The sequence below is a fragment of the Chinchilla lanigera genome, unplaced genomic scaffold (assembly GCF_000276665.1).
Source record: "Chinchilla lanigera isolate Chin_1 unplaced genomic scaffold, ChiLan1.0 scaffold00038, whole genome shotgun sequence".
In the NCBI taxonomy this organism is placed as follows: Eukaryota; Metazoa; Chordata; class Mammalia; order Rodentia; family Chinchillidae; genus Chinchilla; species Chinchilla lanigera.
In genome coordinates this window covers 14,364,201-14,385,557 of record NW_004955439.1, presented here as the reverse complement: position 1 = coordinate 14,385,557, position 21,357 = coordinate 14,364,201, and the positions used below count along the sequence as shown (strand labels likewise).

Sequence of the window (21,357 nt, the reverse complement as noted above, 5' to 3'; positions counted from 1 at the left end):
AGGGTGTTTTAAAAATTAGACCATGAAAAAAAATTAGACCATGTATTTTTGAAATATCAGAACAAAAGATACGTCATTCTTTTTTACTGTCCTGCATAGTGGTCCAGGAAATTTAACCAGTGATTCATCTTGGTTGGTTTCTAGGTGGCTTTAGTTGTCTTTTTTCTCCCTTCTTTGAGATGAGTGGTTTGCATTCAGCCTTCATTTGTGCTAAAGAATGTAACTTGCCTCAGCTTTTTTACTCTTCAAAATGAGATTTTGTTTATATTCCGAGTTGTTTTTCTAATGATGTAGTTTTATTTCATTTAGAAGTTTTTGAGATACTTTAAAAAATTGTTCAAACTAAGATAGCTCTGGATTTGACTATTAACATTGTCAAAAGCTTCCCTTTTCCTTATTGTAGTCTAAATAGTGATATACCATCAGCAGAAAGGTGATTCTTCATCTCTGTGGTCCCCTTTACCTTTACCCTGTCCACAGATGGTTTTAAAAAAATACAATTCTTAAAGTGTTCCATGTACACCAATAAGAAACTTTCTTAAATTTACAGTTGCTTTGATTTTTAATGCTGTAAGTTTCTGTGGTGAAAATAAAGCAATTGTTTTAAAGTTTGAAAAATTTTTTAATGTGATGCTGGAGATTGAACCCAAAACTGCTAGGCATGCGCATGCTAGGCAGGCAAGCACCTCTACTATTGAGCTATATGACCAGCTTTTTTTGTATTGAGACAGGGTCTTGCTAAATTTTCCAGGCTGGCCTCAAACTTGTGATCCTCCTGTCCCTGGTAGTTAGGACTATAGGCATGTGCCAGTGTACCCAGTTGTAAAACAATTTCTGGATGATCTTTGAACACTGGTGTATTTAGCTAAACTGTTTCCTGTGTTTTATGCAGAAGAGACTTTGTCCTGTTTGTTGAAAGTTAATTATCTGGTGTTTTTGTTGTTGTTGTTTTTAATCTTTACAGAACTGTTCAGGAGACAACCTTTGACTTGGGAGGAGATGTTCACAGTGGAACAGCATTGCCAACAAGCAGGGTAAGCAATTATGTATTTATGAACTGATTGACCCGTGTGTTTAATATTGTAGAACATCATGGACAGATACATTGGTAAAATACTCATGACTCTCTTATATATGTTGTGTACCTCATGGAGATGTGTGAAGGAGAGGTTTGAGGCTGTTCGCTCTTTTTTCCTGCAACCAGAACACTGTGCTTTCTCCTCCACATGAAGCACATGTTTCCTAGACTTCACTGGTGTGAAGTTAGTCCTTGTCTTAGTTACTTTTGTCATTACTGAGACAAAATGCCCAACAACCAAAGTTAAAAGGAGAAAAGGTTTATTTTAGCTCATATTTGTAGAGGGCTCAATCCATAGTCACCTGGCTCTTAGGCTGTAGTCCTTCTGGCTCACAGCATAACAGAGGAGCACCACAGAAGAGAAACAGTTCATGGCGTGGCAGGCAGAAAGCAACAAGCCGCAATCAGCAGCATCAGGGAAACAGCAGAAGCACCATTCCCTTTTCCCTTTATATTCTATCCAGGCTGTAAATTTATTGATTGGTGGTGCCCCCAGTGTGGGGCTCCCGTAATACCAGCATCACACCCTTAATCTCAGCATCACACACCCTAGATCCAGCCATCTCTGTAAAGCCCCACCTATGACCACATGAGGCTTTGGGGGCACATCTAGATAACGCCATAACAGCCCTGCTGGGCCAGATTTCACCTAAAGATAAAACAGGTGTGCTGTTGTCCTCAGCATCAGTGCTAACTTGCCTGCTGGGTGGCCTCAGACGCTGTCGCAGTTATCCTTAGTTCTGGGGTAACCAATTCATTTCTTTTCTCACTTGGATTTCTACTGCTGCCTCCAAAACATAGTGGACTAAAACAACAGCCATCTTATTTGTATACAAGAGTGTGGTCTGGTTTGAGCTTCCTGGGGCAGTTGATTTGCTTGTCTCTGGTGGTCACTTTTGTGGCTGCATTCAGCTAGACAGTCCCTCAGTGTCCAGACTGTACTGGCATAATACAGCTGCCTCTTGTCATCTCAGGTTCCCTCCACGGCCCTTCCACACCATAGTCAGCCAGAAGCCTTAGTTGTGTGATATCTCACAAGAACCTTGAGCCTCTGGGCTTCCTAAGGTTTGGGCTAGTGTAGCATCAGTTCCTTTGCCTTGCCTTGGTTGAAGCAATCTCAGCTCACCCAGATTCAAGGGGAAGAGGACCACTGAAGATGTAGTTCATTGGAATCTATGAGGCGGCAAAATCTTAAGGATTTTCATCAGCATCAAACCACTTGGGTGTCTGATACATACTTCATATTTAACAGGCTAAGGCAAGAATAGATTTTCTTTCTAAAACTAACTTCTTCCCTGATCTCTCTCCTTTTTAGAAGGATGCTTCCTCCACAGCCTTGCTCCACACGAACCTGTCTGGAGTTTCCCTTAATTCCTTTTCTTTGCTCAGCCTCAATTTTAGTTTCTCTGCCTCTGAAGGTCCATACATGAATGCCTTGCTGGGTTCAGCACAGCTTTTGTGTCATGGGTGACACACAGCCTCCTGAACAGTAGCCCCTCTTCCTGCTCTTTGTCCTCTAACGTTTACCCTTCCCCCCATGTGGTGCTGGGGAATGAATCAACCATGTGTGTGCTTAGCAAGTACTCTCGGCTGAGCTATATCCTCAACCTCCCAAATTAGCTAGGATTAGAGGTGTACACCGTGATGCTTTGCTCTGTTTTCTTACATTTTAAAAATGTGTGTTTGAATCCTTTAGTGCCTTGTACCACAGATAGCAGTTTTCCTCCTAGGTTCACAGGTTTTCCTACCTGGTGTGTTACACCCAGCACCACCTCTGTTGGACTCAGACCTCAGGGCCTTCTGTCCCTGCCCACACCCACTTCTCCCTGCAGCCCCTTTTGTATTGTGTGCTTCCTTTTGCCCTTTGTTTTCACACAACCGATCCTTATCCAAGCCAGCCCTTCTGAAGAAGTCATCTTCAAGTGTCCAGTCACACTACTGTGTTAAGCTCTTGGTGTAGCATTCACTACCATCTGATGTCTGTCCTATTTATTGACTGACCGGAATGTGAGCTCTAGACTCAAGGATCTTATTTTGCAGATAATTGCTTTGCCCCTGGCATTTAGAAAAGTACCTGGCTCTTAATCTCAGCAGCCGTTTCTCAGAAAAAAAAGCCAACATAAAAGGCTTGTTAAATAGAAGTAAAAATATAAACTGAAAGTCATTTATGATAAGCAATAGTTAACCTCTGTTAACATTTGTTAAACCCTTCCTTGAGCCATGTCTTGTGTTTGTTCACTGACATATGTTTGCATGGCGGGATAGATCTCTGTGTGCACACCTTTTTGTCCTGCTCTTGTTCATTCACACTTGTCTACACAGCTGGATAGATATCTCTGCAAACACTTTTCTGTCTTGCTTCTGATCCCTGACAAATGCCCATAGAGCTGGATAGCTTTCTCTCCATACACAATTTTCTGTCCTGCTCCTGCTCTTACACATGTCCACACAACTAGATAGACCGTCTGCCACCCATCTCTTCTGATCCTGTGCACAAGATGTCCACATCCTAGATAGATCTCTCTTTGTGCACCATTTCTGTCCTGATTCTCTTCACTGGCACGTCACATAGCTGCCTAGATCTCTTTATTTTCTGTCGACTTGTTTCTGTCAGGCTTTTGATCACTTACACTTACCCACACAACTGGATCAGTCTCTCGGTCCATATACAACTTTCTATCATGCTGTTCACTGACATATGTTCACACAGCTGTGTTGCTGCACACACGTTTGGACTCGTATTCATTGACATTCAGTTTGTCCATGTAGCTGGACAGATCTCTTTACATGTCTGTCCTCCTTCTTTTAATTGTTATTTTGTGAGCATTTTCTCACTTTTTAAAAGTCACTTAAAAGTGAAATATTTTATAATATACAAGCATATAAACATACCTGATTTATTCATTGCACTGTCTAGCCATAAGTGTTTCTAGTAGTCTAAATAGTAATGCTGCCCATTGACCATACAGTTTTATATGTCTGAGTGTATTTTATCTAATTGTTGCACATGAATATATACGTGTGTATATATATGTATATGTTAAGAATTGACGTCACAGCACTCTACGCCGATAACATTTTAAATAGCATAATAAAGCATTGGCTTGATGAACTGTCATGAATAATCAATAAAATGTAATGCCTTCTAAAATTCTATAATATAATAAGTAACGTATGATACTTATAACATGCAAAAGAATATTCATTGAAAATTAGTTGTATAACCTCATGTATGGAATGTATGAGAAAAAAACACATAAAACTCATTGTTAATTTTTGGGTAAGCAATATAGATGGCTTTTATTTAGTTTCTTAGACAAAATTTTGCTAGGAGAATTTTAATACATAGAAAATTTTAATATGTTTTAATGGTTTTCTTAATATAGGTAATATCCTTTTTGCCTGTATAATAAATTATTTAGAATGTGTACTTTAGAAGTACTAAATATATTCTGTTGGGTCACTATGTATTTGTTTTTCGTTTTTGTTGATAATGGCCAGCCAGTAAACCAGTTTGTGGACTGAATTTATTAGGTTAATAAACTATCAAAAGTGGGATTCCTAAGACTGATTAAATAAAAGACCCCCAAATCTTCATTGTACATACTCTCCTGACTTCTGACTTCAAGACACTTGACTTTAGAACAACTTTTGGGAGTAAAATCGCTATTGTATTCTACTTTTTGAAAAATCATTGTGCTTGTATTATTTTTGTTTGCCTGTGTTTTATAGCCAACTCGTAGTTTTTTGAGAATAAGAGTGACTGTATTTTATGTTATTTTTGTTAATGCCATGTGGTTTTGCACATGTTGCTATGGACACAGCATCTTCAGTAGGGCTGCAGCTGTGTCTGGTCTTGCTCTCACCTTCCCTGTGTGGCGGCCCGCGTCAGATGTCTGTCTGCCGCACCAGTATAAGTTTGTTTGGCATCCTAATGTATTGTTTCCCCCACACAGAGTACCACTAGACTGGACAGCGATAGGGTGTCATCTGCCTCCAGCACGGCTGAGCGAGGGATGGTGAAGCCAATGATCCGTGTGGATCAGCAGCAGGACTATCGCAGGCAAGAAAGCAGGTAGAGAATGTTTCAGATGTAAATGTGAGAGGATTCCAAAGAGGGCTTTGTTGCCAAGATTACTAAATTTGTAGAGGTTTAGCTGGCATTTTTGGAATGTTCATAATAATATCTTTAAGAGTATTTCCTTTCCATGTGACTGAGTTAAATAAAAAACAAATGCTTTATCAGTAATTATGCCCCTCAAAAGAGAAGGGAAAGAAGGAGAAAGTTTGTATGTATGTATATGCAGGATAGTTAACACGGCTGTTCTACTGTCGTGTATTTCCTTGCTGAAAAAAACTGTCAATGAGTCCTTGGTTGATCAGCTTTGTATGTCTGTATCTGTTTTCATGAGAAACTACTTTGAAGATATCAATATGTAATACAACAAGCATTGTTAATTCCCTACCACTCTGTTTGTAACTCTGTAATGTCTGTACTTATCCTTTGCTATTTTGTAAAATGTTGTCTGTCTGTTAGTATTTTCCTCCTTTTATTTCTAAAATTTAAAAAAAAAAAAAAAAGTAATTATGCCCCTCACTTGTTTGTCACAGTGTTTGTTACCAGGTTGATGAAAGTGACACACGGAGTTACAATATTGTCCTTCCAAACTGGCTACTTTGTAACAACACCTGAAAAAGGGGGTTTTTATGGAATCTTAATATTTGATTTATATTTACAAAAAAAGAAGTTACTTCACCAGTTTTTAGAAGAAATTCTTACATATTTAAAAATACAGCCAAAATGACTCCGCACTGGAGTTTCTCAGCATTTTGGTGGGCTGCATTTTGACATCATGCCCTGATGTAGTATCTCCTGTCTCTCTTTTAAGACAAGTGAAGGCTGAACATCTGTTTTTGTCTTCTGGCATTGTTCTTGGATAGTTTTTTAGGGCAAAATAGTTCCCTTTTTATTTCGTTAATATGTATTACCATAATAAATTAGCATTTTGTATGTTCTTGAGACCTCAGATTGTTTCAGTGTTAAAAAGTAGTTTAGTGCTTTAAACATGGTAGTTCAGCAGCAGGTGATGGGTTCCAGGTGCTTCTGTTCTGGAGCCCTAAATGGACTCAGACAGAAGTAGAGAAGCACTATGTCACAGCCGGACCTATAGTTGCTGTTCTATAATGTCAGCACTCTGGGAGGCTGAAGCAAGAGGATCACAAGTTCACAGCTAAATGAAACCCTGTCTCAAAATAAAAAAAGGGCTGGGGATGTAGCTCAGTATAAAGTTCCAGGTTCAGTCCTTAGTATTTAAAAAGGAAGAAGGGAGTGCAGTGGAGTAAGGGGAGACTTAAAAAATGTAATTAGTGTGGAACTGGGAATATTACCCTGTATGTCCACTTCAGGTGTTGGAAGATGCCTTTCAGGCTGTTACCTGTGAGACATCCCATAACTGGGGATGCAGGTGACATGCCTAGTGTTACCTGTTTGTTCAGCTACAGGCCATGGAGAGGCAGTTGTAATTTCTCCTCATCCAGCAGAGGGCACTGTATACTGCAAGCTTTTACTATCTTCTCACTGTTACTAAATACATAGATTCATCAGGGAATGCCAGGTTTTAATTTTTATTACAAATTTTTGGCTGTTATGCAATATTTTGTTGGCTATGTGAATTTTATTAGGTGTCATAAAAAGCAGTTTACTTTGTACTTGGTTTTGGTGGTATAGCGTGAGATTTCCAGAATGGAAAATCACTGTTATAACAAGTACCCCTGTTTATAAAGTGATTGAGAAATACTGTCATAGTTCTCAGCTCAGATATTTAAAGGAGTGCATGAATCCAAATGGGAAAGGGAAAAGGGTTGTAATATACTTATGCCAGAAAGTGATTTTTTTTCTATACAAAACATTTTAGTTAAATGTTTTGTAAAGTAAGAATAGTTTGTTTTACAAAGACTTGGCACAGGTTTTGCTTGAGCTATAAATATGCGACATTGTTGTTAAGACAGGATGAAGTATATGAACTTTTCTTCCCATTTTCACATGTGGGATGTGGACCAAACAGTGCTGTAATTGAATAGTCATAAAATTTGAGCCACTTTAGTAAATACAAGATACTAATTATATATGAAAAATTCTTTTTGAATGATTGGAGTGACTATAAATGGTCATTGTGTTTTTTTTCTTTTACCAATTACAGTTTAAGTCCCTTATTTTTGCCAGACTTATTAAAACAATTAAGCAAATAATTGGTTAAAGTTATCCAGATTCACTTTATAGGACATTTAATTGAAGATAACTTCTTAGCTGTTACTTTAGGTATCTAAAAATATAACAATAAGAGATATATTAAAATAATTGAACATTTAAACTATCATTTATAAGAGCATCTTTATTTTTGTAAACGAATTAAATACAAATCATTAAATCGTAAATGAAAAATAAATTTTGAAGGCCGTAATTTGACAAAAGGAATATTTTTGTTTTGTTTTGATGATCATAATAATTTGTATGAACTCAGATTATATTCTTTTTCTTTACTCATCTTTTGATGCTTGGAGAATATGAGGATGGAGGGAGGAATATTGTTTGCTATTGGACAAGAATTATGTCAACTAGCCAGTCTGTAAACTACTAACAGTCTACCCTGAATCATTCTTTCTCGCTTATGGAGAAAGTCTCTCATTAGTTCTAGTACCATGTTCAGTGAGTGAACCAGTGATTGCAGGTATTTATATCTGGCAGATCATTTCCACCTTTTTACAGTTTCTCAACTGAAGCATCACTGTAACGATTGACTGGCTTTCAATCACTAGTAATTTTGCTTCTGACAAGTCTGTTGACCTTCCATCTCAACAGATACAAATGATGTTTGAACACCTACTAACCTGAGTTTGGTTTTTAGATCAGTATTTAACTTAGTGGATATTTTCATTTCAGTGTAAGTTGTTGTAATCTCCACTAAGTGTTCAGTCAAGTTTGCAAAAGGGCAGAACACGTTTCTTTTGTTTTTATTTTTTGAAAAACAGTTTTTGAGAATTTTTTCTGATCATCTTGTTTTAAAGTTTAAAATGATAAAGATATTGAAATATTAATGAAGCTAATTGCTTTGCTTTTGGTAAACATTATACATAAAATATAGCTAGTAGCAAACTAATGTAGAGTAATTCTTCAATGGCTCTCATCTTCTCTAAGTGGAAAGGTATTTAAACAGAACAGTATCCATTGAGAAAAGTATAAATCCATTAAGGCAATCTAAACTGGATTTTTAATTCTTTATCTTACATGTTTTTAAAAGGTTGGTGTTTAGCAGTGGCTTTTAAATTTTTGACTATTGTTACAACACAAGATTGTTTTCATCTGGGTGGACACACATGTACAAATGTACACTTTTATAACTGGAAGAGAAACTTCACAAAACAGTGCTCATCCTTATACCTTGCCATTGGGTGAGGATCCACTATTTTAAGAACTTTCTTGAGAAACAGAAATATCCCTAACTTTTGAACTCATTTGATGCTGAGTACCTAGATATATATAAACATTAGCACAATGCTAGTTCTTAGAAATGACCCAAATTATAGTTCCTTTTGATTTGTACTTTTTGCCACTTTCTTATTTTTGTAGTGTTAGGATAAATGATGAAAGATACTTGGAATTGATATGACCAGGCCAATAAACAAGTGAGTAGAATCTCTTTTTTAAGACATGCATCACTGAGCATTGGAAAAGGATAATACTAAATGACTGAAGGAAATCTTAGGGGGCATCTTGTCCAACTTTGTGTCAGTAGACAAAGAGAGATGCTGTCCAGCTCCTTGAAAAATGCTTTTTTTCTCAGTATAAGGACTCAGTTTCCAATGCACCATGGCTTAGCTTTTCTTGGTGTGTATCAGTGGTGTGTCTTTCACTGTTACCTGAGCCATGGCTGTAGCAGCTGCAGGACAGCTTGATACCTGTCCTAGACACAAGATACTCATTAGTATCCAGAATTGTGCATCAGTTCTGCTCTCAGGATGGAGGCCTGTACTTTAAGGATCTAACCTTCTGTGGGAGTTATGAAAAGAGTAATCCCGGTTCATTCATCTAGATGTTTCACTGGGTAACATATGAGGCAAGGGATTTGGTACTTACTGTTTATATTTGAAAACTCTGTGTGGAGAAATTAAAAAATTGTTGCAGAGCTCTACACAGCTTGGCAGTGATATTGTTAGCTGCATGACCTTATTATACGCAATGTCAACTTTCTTTCTTTAGAACTCAGGATGCTGCCGGGCCTGAGCTGATACTGCCTGCAAGCATTGAATTCAGGGAAAGTTGTAAGTAATTTCAGAATCTGTTGTAACTGAATTATTTCTTGTTCCATTTTTCTCCGTATGACTTCAATGTGGTTTTTTTTTTTTTTCTTTTCTAAAATCTTTTTACAGCTGAAGATTCATTTTTATCTGCCATTATCAATTACACAAATAGCTCTACAGTTCATTTTAAGTTGTCCCCTACATATGTGTTATACATGGCATGTCGGTATGTATTGTCCAGCCAGCACAGACCTGACCTCAGTCCTACAGAGCGCACACACAAGGTCATTGCTGTTGTCAACAAGATGGTGAGCATGATGGAAGGGGTCATTCAGGTAAGCTCCAGCCTAGAATCCCATCAGGCCTATGTTTATCATTAGTTTAGAGCGGTGAAGGGGATGCTGCAGCACAGCTGACCTGGTTACATGTTTGACTGTTTTAAGATTTTTTTTTTCCCCTAAAGTAAAAAGTTGTATATATAAAGAATTTTTTAAAAATATATAGCTGTGAAGTTGGAAGTTAATCTTTTTCTTTGTTATAAACTTTAGAGTAAGTAAAAATAAACTATATTTGCTGGCATAATGATCATGAGAAGAAAATATAGTAGTAGTTTTGAGAAAGTGTTGAGACTGTTGTGAATTTTCTTAGAATTTACATAATAACTTATTGAAGTTAAATTCATGTAACATTCTGGATTTTTGATGTGAACAGGGTTCAGTGCATTCACAATGTTGCACAACCACTACCTCCAAAAACATTTTCATTGCTCTGAAGTAAAACTCATCTTCCCTTCACTCAGTTCCTGATAAACCACTCTCTTAGAATTTTTTCATAGTTGTAGAAAACACTTGCTCCTTTCTAATGAGCCCACTGTGATGTCAGTAGTAATTGTTTTTCTCTTGACAGTATCTGTCTGTCTGTCTATAGGAATGATGGACATCATGATGAATTTCTCACTTAGGAATAAATCTTTTCTAAGCCTATTTTGAAAATTTGGGGAAATAGTATTGTTTTGGTGGAGTGATTTCATTCCTTTAAGTACTCTGTTGATCTACATTTGATAAAGTTGACATAGCAGTTTTTTGTATATGAAGATAAGTCTTTAACGTCCTTAAAACTAAATTTACAAGTGTTTTAAAGTTTTCCTAGTACTTTTGCGAGTGCTCTTACTCATCTATAAAACTCTAGTAATGTTATAATACGATTAAATGGCTTGGTTGTGTTTCACCTTCCAGGATCATTTGAGGGAAGCTAAAGTTTTTTTTTAATTCCCTCACAATTGTTTAAAAAGTCAACATTTTCAAAACATGCTTATTTTCACATTTGAGTGAGTCACATTATAAGAGTTTGGTGGGGTTATGACTGCTTTACTCAAAGTAAGAAAAGGAAAGGCATTTTATTTGATGTTTTTTTTTCTGGTACCGGGAATCGAACTCACGACCTCTTGCTTGCCAGTCAGGCGCTGTGCCGCTGAGCTAGATCCCCAGCCCCAAGGCATTTTATTTGAATACCTTTTTGTTAGTCTGGTATCATTGTTTTATGAACAAGCATGAATTTCCTTTCAGTTGTCACTCCACAGCCATTGTCTGTCTCCCATCACATTTGCACTTGTAAGCCCATCTTCAGACTGGGAAATTCCCACCACCACACTGCCTTGAGACTTTCCTTGCTGGTGTCTGCTGATCAGGGCAGTCACCACCACTAGGACAAGTCCTTTAAACTTGAAATTTAGGGTTTTTATGTAACTAGAGAAGTCTCAAAAAACTGTGGCAGCAAATAATTTAAATTCTAGTTTCAAAAAACTAAGTTATTCTCTTTAGGTGTGAGTTCCTTATATATTTGTAAATTTTCAGCTTTTATTTTGAGGTTTTTACTGGTCTTCTTTCTCATTCTAATTAACTCAGGGGAATGGACTCCTACCTTGCGTACCTTTAAGTAGTAAGCACTTGGTATCATTAAAAAGACATTTAGAAGTCCTTCCTTTGCATATACTTTAAGATCAGTATGTTCATGTGTGTTTTATTGTGACATCTTTATAAATTCTATAAAATTCACTTGTGCCAATGTTAAGAGCGTAAAAATAAACCTTTATGTCATGTACTTCCAAAGCTGCTTCAGAACCAGTAAATGAAAATATAATATAGGAATAGCATAACTAAGTGTTGTACCTTCATGTCGTACCTTCATATTAGTGTTTTGATTTTTTTTAAACTATCATGATTGTTTACAAGTTTCTTTCTCTCGTTCTGCTTGATTTCCCCTCGTCTGTTTTTCTCCAGGAAGTAGACCAGGTTGATCAGGTAGGACATACTGCTGGGAGCTGATCCTAGCTGTGTTGGCTTAGCTGAGTTTCTCATGCTGCTTTCATGTCAAATACGGTACTACAACAACTGGACTGAACAGTTCATAACACTCATTCAGCAACTGAAACATGCAGTACTAAAATCCTTTTTGACTGTGCAACTTTTATCAGCATTTCATAATTTCTGCTTAATGCACTTCAGTGTGGATATGAAATGACAAAAGTTCTGTTTCTTCTCTTTATTATTTATCCTTGGTTCCTATTCTTTGGATCTCATCTGAGGTTGCCTGGCCTGCACATGTGGTCGGGAGAGGACACAATAGATCAGTATTTGATACTGAGTTGCATGGTGTCCTAGCCAGTGACTACAAGTATCAGGGTGGCTGTGGGTAACCATGAATACATGTGTGTATACTGCACAGATTACCAGATAATGCATAATCTGCAATTCGGTATTATTTGAACTCTCCATTTTCCCACTCATTCCATTAATTGGAGCAAATTAGATCCACCTGTCTGTAAAACCTCCAAAGCAGCTGCAGTGGTTGTTGCTTCCCACTGCGCTGTGCTTGCTCAAATTCCTTTGCAAGTATCTGGTATCTGTGGTAAATACCTGGGTGAAGATGGGAATGTACTGGTTTATCTTTGGCAGCTTTTCAGGAGCATTCCTGTTTGTTTTTATTATTTTAATTCATCTTTTGTTGCTTATGGAAATGTGTTCTGTCCACAGAAACAAAAGAATATTGCAGGGGCCCTGGCCTTCTGGATGGCAAATGCATCTGAACTTCTCAACTTCATCAAGCAAGATCGAGACCTAAGTCGGATCACTTTAGATGCCCAAGATGTCTTAGCTCATTTAGTTCAGATGGCGTTTAAGTAAGGAACACATGTTTAAAGATGACACTGTTCTGTAGAGTTAAATCATACATTTTCTTGGATAGTTTTCAAAACTAATTAAGTATTTATTTATGTATTTTTGGTACCAGGAATCAAACTCAGGACCTTGCACTTGCCAGGCAGGCGCTTGTGCCGCTGAACTATATCCCCAGCCCTAAACTTTTACTTACCTTAACTGAAGATATACCAAGAACCATAAGTAAAATGTGTTTTAAGAGTATTGAATTCAGTGAGCTATGTTTTAAAGATCCTGAGATGACAACTTTTTTACAAATAAGAAATATTTCTAAAGAATACAGATTGTTTGACATGATAACATGTCTATAATAGCAATGTGTTGTGCCGAAATTGTTAAAATTGTTTACATTTTTTTCAGATACTTGGTTCATTGTCTTCAATCAGAGCTTAATAATTATATGCCAGCCTTTCTGGATGACCCTGAAGAGAACAGTCTGCAAAGACCGAAAATAGGTTAGGATATTCTTTGTTCCCCTCCCTTCTTTTCCTTCATATTTAACTTCATCTTAATGTTTAATATATATAAGGTATGTATTTTTTAAAGAAATAAGTCTTGTTGGATTTGGTAGTCTTAAAAATAGTAATTTTTAGCTGCCTTCTATCTGTTTATAAACAGTTCTCAGTTTTGGTATGTCATACATATCATACTTTTAAAAAAGTCTTTTGGATGAACTTATGAAAATGTGGCTAGTTAATGACTCTTTATAGTTTAAGACCATGTCACTGATTCCTGTCTGAAAGACATTGACATTTTGAAGTGATTGCATAGCAGTTATTACCATAATTTCCATTATCAAATTTGATATAACACAGAAGGTTCTTGGATGATATGTGGCCCCTGTCTTTCCGTCTGTGTCCTGACAGATGATGTGCTGCACACACTCACGGGAGCCATGTCTTTGCTGCGGCGCTGCAGAGTCAATGCTGCTTTGACCATCCAGCTTTTCTCACAGCTGTTCCACTTTATCAATATGTGGCTGTTCAACAGATTGGTGACTGACCCAGATTCGGGGCTGTGTTCCCACTACTGGGGAGCAATTATCCGCCAGCAGTTGGGACATATTGAAGCTTGGGCAGAGAAGCAAGGGCTAGAGCTGGCAGCTGATTGTCACCTGAGCAGAATCGTACAGGTTTGTGTACATGATTCGTACTCTACTGGTAATGTACTTTATGGTGAATGTATCAGATTTTATGACGGACATGAATTTTGATACAACAAAGCCTCAGGATCCTCTTTTAGGGATTTTCCCATGTGCAGATAGTGAAAGCATGATGTGTTAGTACCCGGGCCACCATAATAGCACTGCAAACTCAGTGGCTTATTCTCCCAGTTCTGGAGGCCAGCCGTTGAAATCAAGGTGTTGGAAGAGCTGGTTCTTTCTGAGGACCATGAAGGAAAATTTGTTCCAAGTCTCTACCCCCAGCTTCTGGGAGCTCACAGATAGACTTCTGCATTTCTTGGCCTGTAGACACATTATCCTGGTCTCTGCCTTCATCTTTCCATGTCAGTCTCTTTGTCATGTCTATCCCAGTGTCCACCTTGTGTAAGCATACTCGCAATACTTGACTAAGCTCATCTCAACCTGACTACCTCTGTAAAGACCACATCTAAATGAGGTACTTTCTGAGGTCCTGGCAGTTAATCCTCCAACATATGAATTTTGAAGGACACAGTTCAACCTTAATAGGTAGGTAACCAGTAGCGTATAAATATCCTTAAAGGGTCCTTTTTTTTATTGCGATCAGTAAGGCATATTTCAGAAAGCTCCATACTAAAAGGTAAATACCAGTTTAAAGATGAACAATGAATACAAGCCAAATCATATCCTGATGTCTTAACCAGTTCTGAGAGAATTTTTGAGATAACCAAGACTAGGAGATTATGTTCTGAATTCAGGAAATGAGTTATTTGTAGCTTCAAACCCTAGGACAATTTTTTTTGTTATTTTAATTTATTTAAAATTTGTTCTTGATTGCTTTTTTTTTTTTGGTTTTTTTTTGGTACCAGGGATCAAACTCGAGGTTGTGCTTGCCAGGCAGGCGCTGTGCTGCTAGGCTAAATCCCCATCCCCTGTTTTTGATTTCTTTATTTCTTTTGAAGAGATTTGGTACATAGGCTGGATCGGTAGTTAGAAAATGTCATTATAAAGAAGTTATTATATTCCTGTAATTGGTTATCATGATATGTAAGTGTGTAAACTTTCAAAGGGAATTTTTAAAATGCATTATGAACATTAATAGTTAATCTAATTAAGTAGTGAAATTAAAAGATATGTAAAAGCTTTTGTAGATCAATATTTAGTTTAATGTTAATACTAATAGAAGTGTGTGTGCACCGGGAATTGAACTCAGGGCCTTGAGCTTGCCAGGCAGGCACTGTGCCACTGAGCTGTATCCCTGGCCGGAAGTGTGTGTCTTTATAAATATCCTTCATGTCCACATACAATTAGCAAGTTGTTAGCTTTAAACATATTATATAAAGGACTTTTTTGGCATTGTGCATGCTAAGCATGTGCTGTACCACTGAGTTACAACCCTAGCCCAAAGGATATTTGTGCAGTACTGTACTTTTAAATATTTTGTATCGTTTATTATTTTAAAAGGCAACCACTCTGCTTACCATGGATAAGTATGCACCTGAAGACATTCCAAATATAAACAGCACCTGTTTCAAGTTAAATTCTTTGCAACTTCAAGCCTTATTGCAAAATTATCACTGTGCACCTGATGAGCCTTTTATCCCAACAGTAAGTGGATGTTACTATATTACGACAGAGTGCAGGCGTGTTTGGACAGGAACATGTTGATTTATTAAAAAAAGGAAAACTTATTTAACAACTTGTTTTAGTAGGTTAACTTATTTAAAATCATGAGATCATTTTGCTGTTAATATCTGAGATGGAGTTCAGTGAGAGGGACAGAAACTACACAAACAATTTTAATTAGCAAATGATTTAAACTAAGTAGTTGCTTTTCGAGAAATCAGTGAAAGAACCAGAGGGCAGGAGATTAGGAGGTTGTCCGTGAACTATTGAGTTCAGGTGTCTGCCACCTGTAAGTACCACAGGATCAAAGCTGCTGCCACAGCCACAAAGCTTTTCCTACAGCACTGCCCTGTCTGCACTTTACCATCCAAAGCAGCAACACGTGAGCCTCCACTGTATGGCCACAAATGTTGTACAGAGGTATCTGATAGTTAAAATCCAGTCTTAGCCAGAAGAGAGCCTAGAGTTTGAGTGTGTCTCCTGCACACTGACAGGAATGGAGGGTGAGAAACTGATTCCGTAGTATCTGCTGCCATTGGCCGTTTGTGCTGTGAGACATGCTGCAGGTATCTACCATAAGAGCCAGGCATACGTCCTGAGGTCTACATAAGCTGACAGGCACAGATTTCCTCAACTGGAAGTCATCTTGTCAGCAGTACAGTAGGTCCATAAATCATGTCAGTCATATAAAGGAATACTAAACTACAGTCAAAAAGAATGGATTGTAGTTATATAGTTTGATGAGTATTATGACATAATTAGCACAAGAGAAGCCATATCCAAAGTATGTATGTCTGTATGAATTTTAAGATCAGATAGAATAGGCTGTGGTGTTAGAATCCCAGATACTGCTCTCTTCATGGAAAGTAAGAGTGGTAGTGTGGAATGGGGGATGCTTCTGGTGGCCAGTGTGTTCCATTCATGGACTGAGGTGGACGTGTGGGTTGAGCTGGTATCTTCATTTCACTGAGTTAGGATTTTGAACTTTTCTATATAGGTAGCACATATCAGTAATGTGTTTTCAAGTAGAAATCACCCATAAGCCCATAATCAGAAATACCTTCTGCCTGTTAATATGTTTCCAAAGTGGAAGAAACATTCTGCAGATATTTTGTCATAGTTTTTTATATTTTTCCCTTTGTCAACTAAAACAAAAATATAATGATTAATAACTGAACCATAAAAATGTTAAAGAATTATACAAAGAAATGACTATTTTGGAAAAGGGAAAAATTTCCACATTGCTCATGATTAAACAGTTTTTATGTGAAGCTATAAGTAATTGGGAATTAATAATTACTGTCTTGGTTCATATTTAAAACATGTTCACCTTGCATGTGTGTTCTGAGTGTCTTGATCAGTTTGCCTCCACCACAGTGGAGGCAAGTCTGCATCTTTGCAAGTCTTAGGTATGCTATAGTGATGTAGAATAGTTTGAATAGTGCTGAATACATGCTCCAGTCAAGCGCATCTTCATGACTTAGTGCTTATGTTTCAACAGGATCTTATAGAAAATGTGGTGGCTGTTGCTGAAAACACAGCTGATGAGCTAGCCCGCAGTGATGGGAGGGATGTGCAGCTGGAGGAAGATCCTGACCTGCAGCTGCCTTTCCTTTTGCCAGAAGATGGCTATTCCTGTGATGTCGTCAGAAACATTCCAAATGGTTTACAAGAGTTTTTAGACCCTCTGTGCCAGAGAGGTAAGTGCTTTTGACCACACCTGAATCTAAGCTGTGGCCCAGGTTGAAGTCAGCCTTTCAATTGCTGTCTCTCTAGCAGCCCACTCAATGGGAGTGCACATGTGTCTTTTCGATAGTCTGTTCCCATGACTTGAGAAGCATTTCCCTATTACGTAGGTTCAGACAGGTCTAGACACAGCCTTTGGGTGTGTTGGGGCCCTGTGGTAAGTACCTGCTTTGCCTACTGGGTGTCCTGGTGGAATCTTCTGCCTGGACTCTTTTTTTAGGCTTTTTTTTCTTTTCTGGTACCAGGAATCAAACTCAGGACCTTACCCTTGCCAAGCAGGGCACTGTGCCGCTGAGCTTTATCCCCGGCCCTACCTCGGCTTTTAACTGCTACTCCTCTTTCCTGGCATTCCATGAGCCTAGTAAATCTTATTACCCCCTAAGACCAAGCTGGGACCTTTGTGTGCATGTGGCAAGCCAGCAGACCAATGGAAAATGGCATAGACTGAGTTTCCAACCAGCCCTGCTAGATAAGCTGCATGAGCAGATTACTTCTTGCCTCAATTTCTCATCTTTGAAATGGGCCAAGAGATTGCTGAGGATTGGAAGGGCTGCCCATGGGACAGGAGCTCTGAGTATCCAGTGTGCTGCTGGTGCTGCTGCTGCTGCTGCTGCTATTGCTGAGCTGCCTGGCTGGCGTGCTCTCATGCACTGCCCTTTTTTATGGAAGGGCTAACAGCGCAACTAAGGTAGCATGCACCTCAGACATTTATCTACCACTGTGACTTTTGCTGCATAGTCTTCCTGGTGTATCTGGATTGAAAATACCACCATTATTCCTAATGTATAAGCTCTTGAATTAGACCACATTTTAATTCTGCTTTGGTATTTTTTTATACTGCGGGGCTATCTCAACTGAATAGAAGAATAGATTCAAAATGTAGGGTTCTGTTTAAATAAGAGTGAAGTTAAGTTGTTCTGTCCATAGGCAGTTGAATTTAATGAGTATGATTTTCATCTTCAGTCAGTATTTCACTTACCACAATAAATACATTTTTATATCTTCAAAAGTATCTCAAGGTTTTTGACAGTTTTTTAAAAATTCATCTTAGAGAGGTGACTTCTCTTGAAACATGTTGCTCAGCTTTCTGGACCATCCTCAGAGAAAAAAGGGTGGGAGCAGCAGAGGTGATGCCCTTTAGGATATGAAGGATTAAGAAAGGGAAGTAGATACCAGTAAAGGAGACTGCACCCAGGTAGAAAGGAAGGTGGGGTAGACTGCAGTGTGACCTTGCTGGAGTGTACTGCCAGCAGCCTGTGAACACTGGTTCTTCAGTGGCAGGTACTCAGCTGCCATAGACTGCTTAGAGGTACCTTTCTATGTGTCCCACATAGCAGCACTGCAGATACCACATCCAGCTCTTCTACTTCCCAGATTTACCCCACTCAGCCCCGCCACCATCTCCTGACAGTCCCCTCACCCGACTGCTTTGTGCCTCTACTGCCATCGGCTCATTAGGGTTATTTATGGCTCTGTGCCCTGCTAAGAACTCTTTCTGTGACTTGTAGTATGGAAATAAACTGTTGAGCATGCTGCCACCCCTTCCCCAACCTAGAATGAAGGTGCTGTTTGTCAGTGAGGAGCTGTGATTCTGTATCTCTGCTGCACCCATGTCCGCTCTTAGCTGCTGCTATGGAGCTGCCCCCTCCCCATTAGTGTTTTCTTAAATTCTGACCAGACCCCCCCACCACTCATCTGGAAAACTTTAGTCCCAATCCTGATGCATGGCATGCTTTTCCTGTGAGGTGTTCTCGGTGTTGTTTACCTCTGTTGTTGAACTGTTGGCCTGCACTTGAAAGGGGTCAAGCTTCCAGAGTCTCTCCCTGCAGAACTAAGCATGAAGGTAGTCCTCAGGCTGCTGGTGTGCAGGTAGGCTGAGCTCTCCCTTCTCGTAGTTGAGGGTGTGCTTCCAGAGTGTGCTTGGTTGGACCTCCTCACCCTCTCCACATCTGTGTTGCTAAATGCTCAGTAACTCTTTAAGGCCTTTCAGTAAGCAAGCAGGGAGACTTACTTTACTAATACTTTGCAAATGTATATCATTTATAATGTGCACCAAGTGCCACTTTTGTCATATGTACTATGGAGCAAAACTTGCAAATGTGGAAATAATGAGGTCTTGATTAAGTTTTCTTCATAACTTCCCCTCAGGTTGTCTTGCATGAATAATTTTAGGACAGAGGTGGTAATTTCATCATGATCTTGGCATCACTACATGACTTCATATGTGTTAGATGATTATAATACACACAGCCTAGTGCACAGATGCCTTTAAAAGACTTATAAAGAGTTGGGTGTTTTATGACATCAGTGTTCTTAATTCTTCGCTCTCTGTTCTTTGTAAGCTGATTAAAGAACTACTATGTACTCCACAGTTCCTTTTGTGTCTTTATACAATGAAGTGCTGTGAGAGAAGACTATAGAACCAGCTTGGACTTGCACCTGGGCTGAGAGGCATTCCTTAAGCTTTCATAAAATCAAGTCTCCATTGGCACCATGGTCCAGAACTTGTAAGGACCCTGACATTTGAAAAATTAAGAACATAATTTTTAATAGTTGATATTTCAAAATCTTGATAAATTCATGGTATCCTAAAATGTAGGGAAAGCAAATTATAGTTATAGTTTAATGAAATTGGATTGAAACAGTGAATTTTGTTTCAAAAAAAGAGTAAACATTACTTTATATCCTTATTTTAACTAAATATATTTTTGCTGTCTCCTTTTTCCTCTACCACAAACTTGCCATAAGTAACCAAAAGTAGCTGTCCACATACCCGACTGATGAAATACTAGGGTTGACGGGGCCTCTCTAGTAGTGTAGGTGAGGTGGAGGCAGTGTCACACACAGCACAGACATTTCCCCATCAGCATAGGCTGCCCTCTGCAAGAGGATGAGAGCAGCTTTGGAGGCAGCTTTAGGTTCACTCAGGGTCTGTGTGCTGTAACTTCTTAGAAAGTTACTGAGACATACAAAATAAGGTTTGATTAAATGAAGGGTAATGTGTTTTGAATTAAAATGTCATTTGTTCCTAATTAAAATAACAAAAATATTATTTAAAGCATAAAATGATACTAAACTTTATTGTAAAGAGCATAAATTATTTGTGAACTCACAAGAAATTTGGACAAAGAGTAGTGAGAAGAGACATGTCTGACCACAGAATTGTACAAGTTAAGTAATGTCTTGAATGTAAGCTCCTTAACACAGTGTCAGATGAGGCAGGCAGACATTTCTATCTGTGTCATTTTCTGATTTCCCTCAGCGTGCCTTTTTATGGCTAAATAGACATTCAGGGTGTCGTGAGGGCCCTTCATAGTCCATTGGGGTAAACAGTTCTGGAAAGATGTAATTACAGAGCAGTTCAATAATTTTTTAGAGAAGTAAGAAAAAAATTCTTTTCGGACATAGGAGGAAGAGACCAGATTTTATTTTTCACTTGGGTGCTGAAGTTCTATTGAATCAAAACAAATACGTGATTTTAAGTGGTAATTCAATTTTTAGAGTGAATATGTATAAGAAAAATATCATTAGATAGTAAGCACTTAATAATTTGTCTTGCTTCTCTTGGTGAAGATGTGTCTTGAGTGGTGTGCTTTTTCCATTTTATAATTTGCTTATTTCCTCCTTAGGATTTTGCAGATTAATTCCTCACACACGTTCACCAGGTACCTGGACGATATATTTTGAAGGTGCAGATTATGAAAGTCACCTTATGCGTGAGAACACAGAACTGGCAAGTATTCTGAGATTGTTAGATGAGCTGTGACATATATTCAAAATATATTCCTGGTGACATGAGGATTTAATACAAACTTGTTCTTTGCTTACACTGAATGTTTTTGTGAATATTTTTTAAAATCATTTTTAGTACCAGTTTGATGCAAACATCTTACACTGTGATTTGCACAGATACATACTTCCCTTCTGGGCACTGTCTACAGTTCTGTCTATAAACAGCAGCAACTTGTAATAGCTAGATTTTGAAGGAAAGGAAGTACCTTCCTAGAACAATCACTGATTTTTCCTTTTTCTAATTTATTCTGATTTCAGACTTTGATTTTTTTAAAATTCTGATATCATCTAATTTTATTTTCTCCCAGAATATTCTGTCACAGGCTTTGGTTATTTTTTTTCTAAATTAAAACACCATGTATGTAATTTCCACTACTTATGCCTTCATGTTCATGTATTTTGTTAAGTTCCCTTTAGTGTGTATGTATTGTTGGTTTTATTTTATAATTTTCTTTGACTGT

At 38.1% G+C, this 21,357-nt stretch overlaps 1 protein-coding gene across 17 annotated transcripts in view; it reads left to right on the top strand.

Moving 5' to 3' along the window:
• The window catches only part of Mllt4 (myeloid/lymphoid or mixed-lineage leukemia; translocated to, 4), a 103,937-nt gene that overhangs the window by 43,289 nt on the left and 39,291 nt on the right, over positions 1 to 21,357 (top strand). For 11 of the 17 annotated variants that reach the window (XM_013517345.1, XM_013517334.1, XM_013517335.1 and 8 more), the window contains 11 exons: positions 965 to 1,034; positions 5,035 to 5,153; positions 9,336 to 9,397; positions 9,506 to 9,711; positions 11,656 to 11,676; positions 12,409 to 12,554; positions 12,952 to 13,046; positions 13,458 to 13,723; positions 15,197 to 15,340; positions 16,860 to 17,058; positions 20,734 to 20,837. In XM_013517345.1, the coding sequence (XP_013372799.1) occupies positions 965 to 1,034; positions 5,035 to 5,153; positions 9,336 to 9,397; positions 9,506 to 9,711; positions 11,656 to 11,676; positions 12,409 to 12,554; positions 12,952 to 13,046; positions 13,458 to 13,723; positions 15,197 to 15,340; positions 16,860 to 17,058; positions 20,734 to 20,837 (1,432 nt within the window). The remainder of the gene's footprint in view (positions 1 to 964; positions 1,035 to 5,034; positions 5,154 to 9,335; positions 9,398 to 9,505; positions 9,712 to 11,655; positions 11,677 to 12,408; positions 12,555 to 12,951; positions 13,047 to 13,457; positions 13,724 to 15,196; positions 15,341 to 16,859; positions 17,059 to 20,733; positions 20,838 to 21,357) is intronic. The other 6 variants (XM_013517349.1, XM_013517343.1, XM_013517346.1 and 3 more) reach the window with 1 other exon arrangement.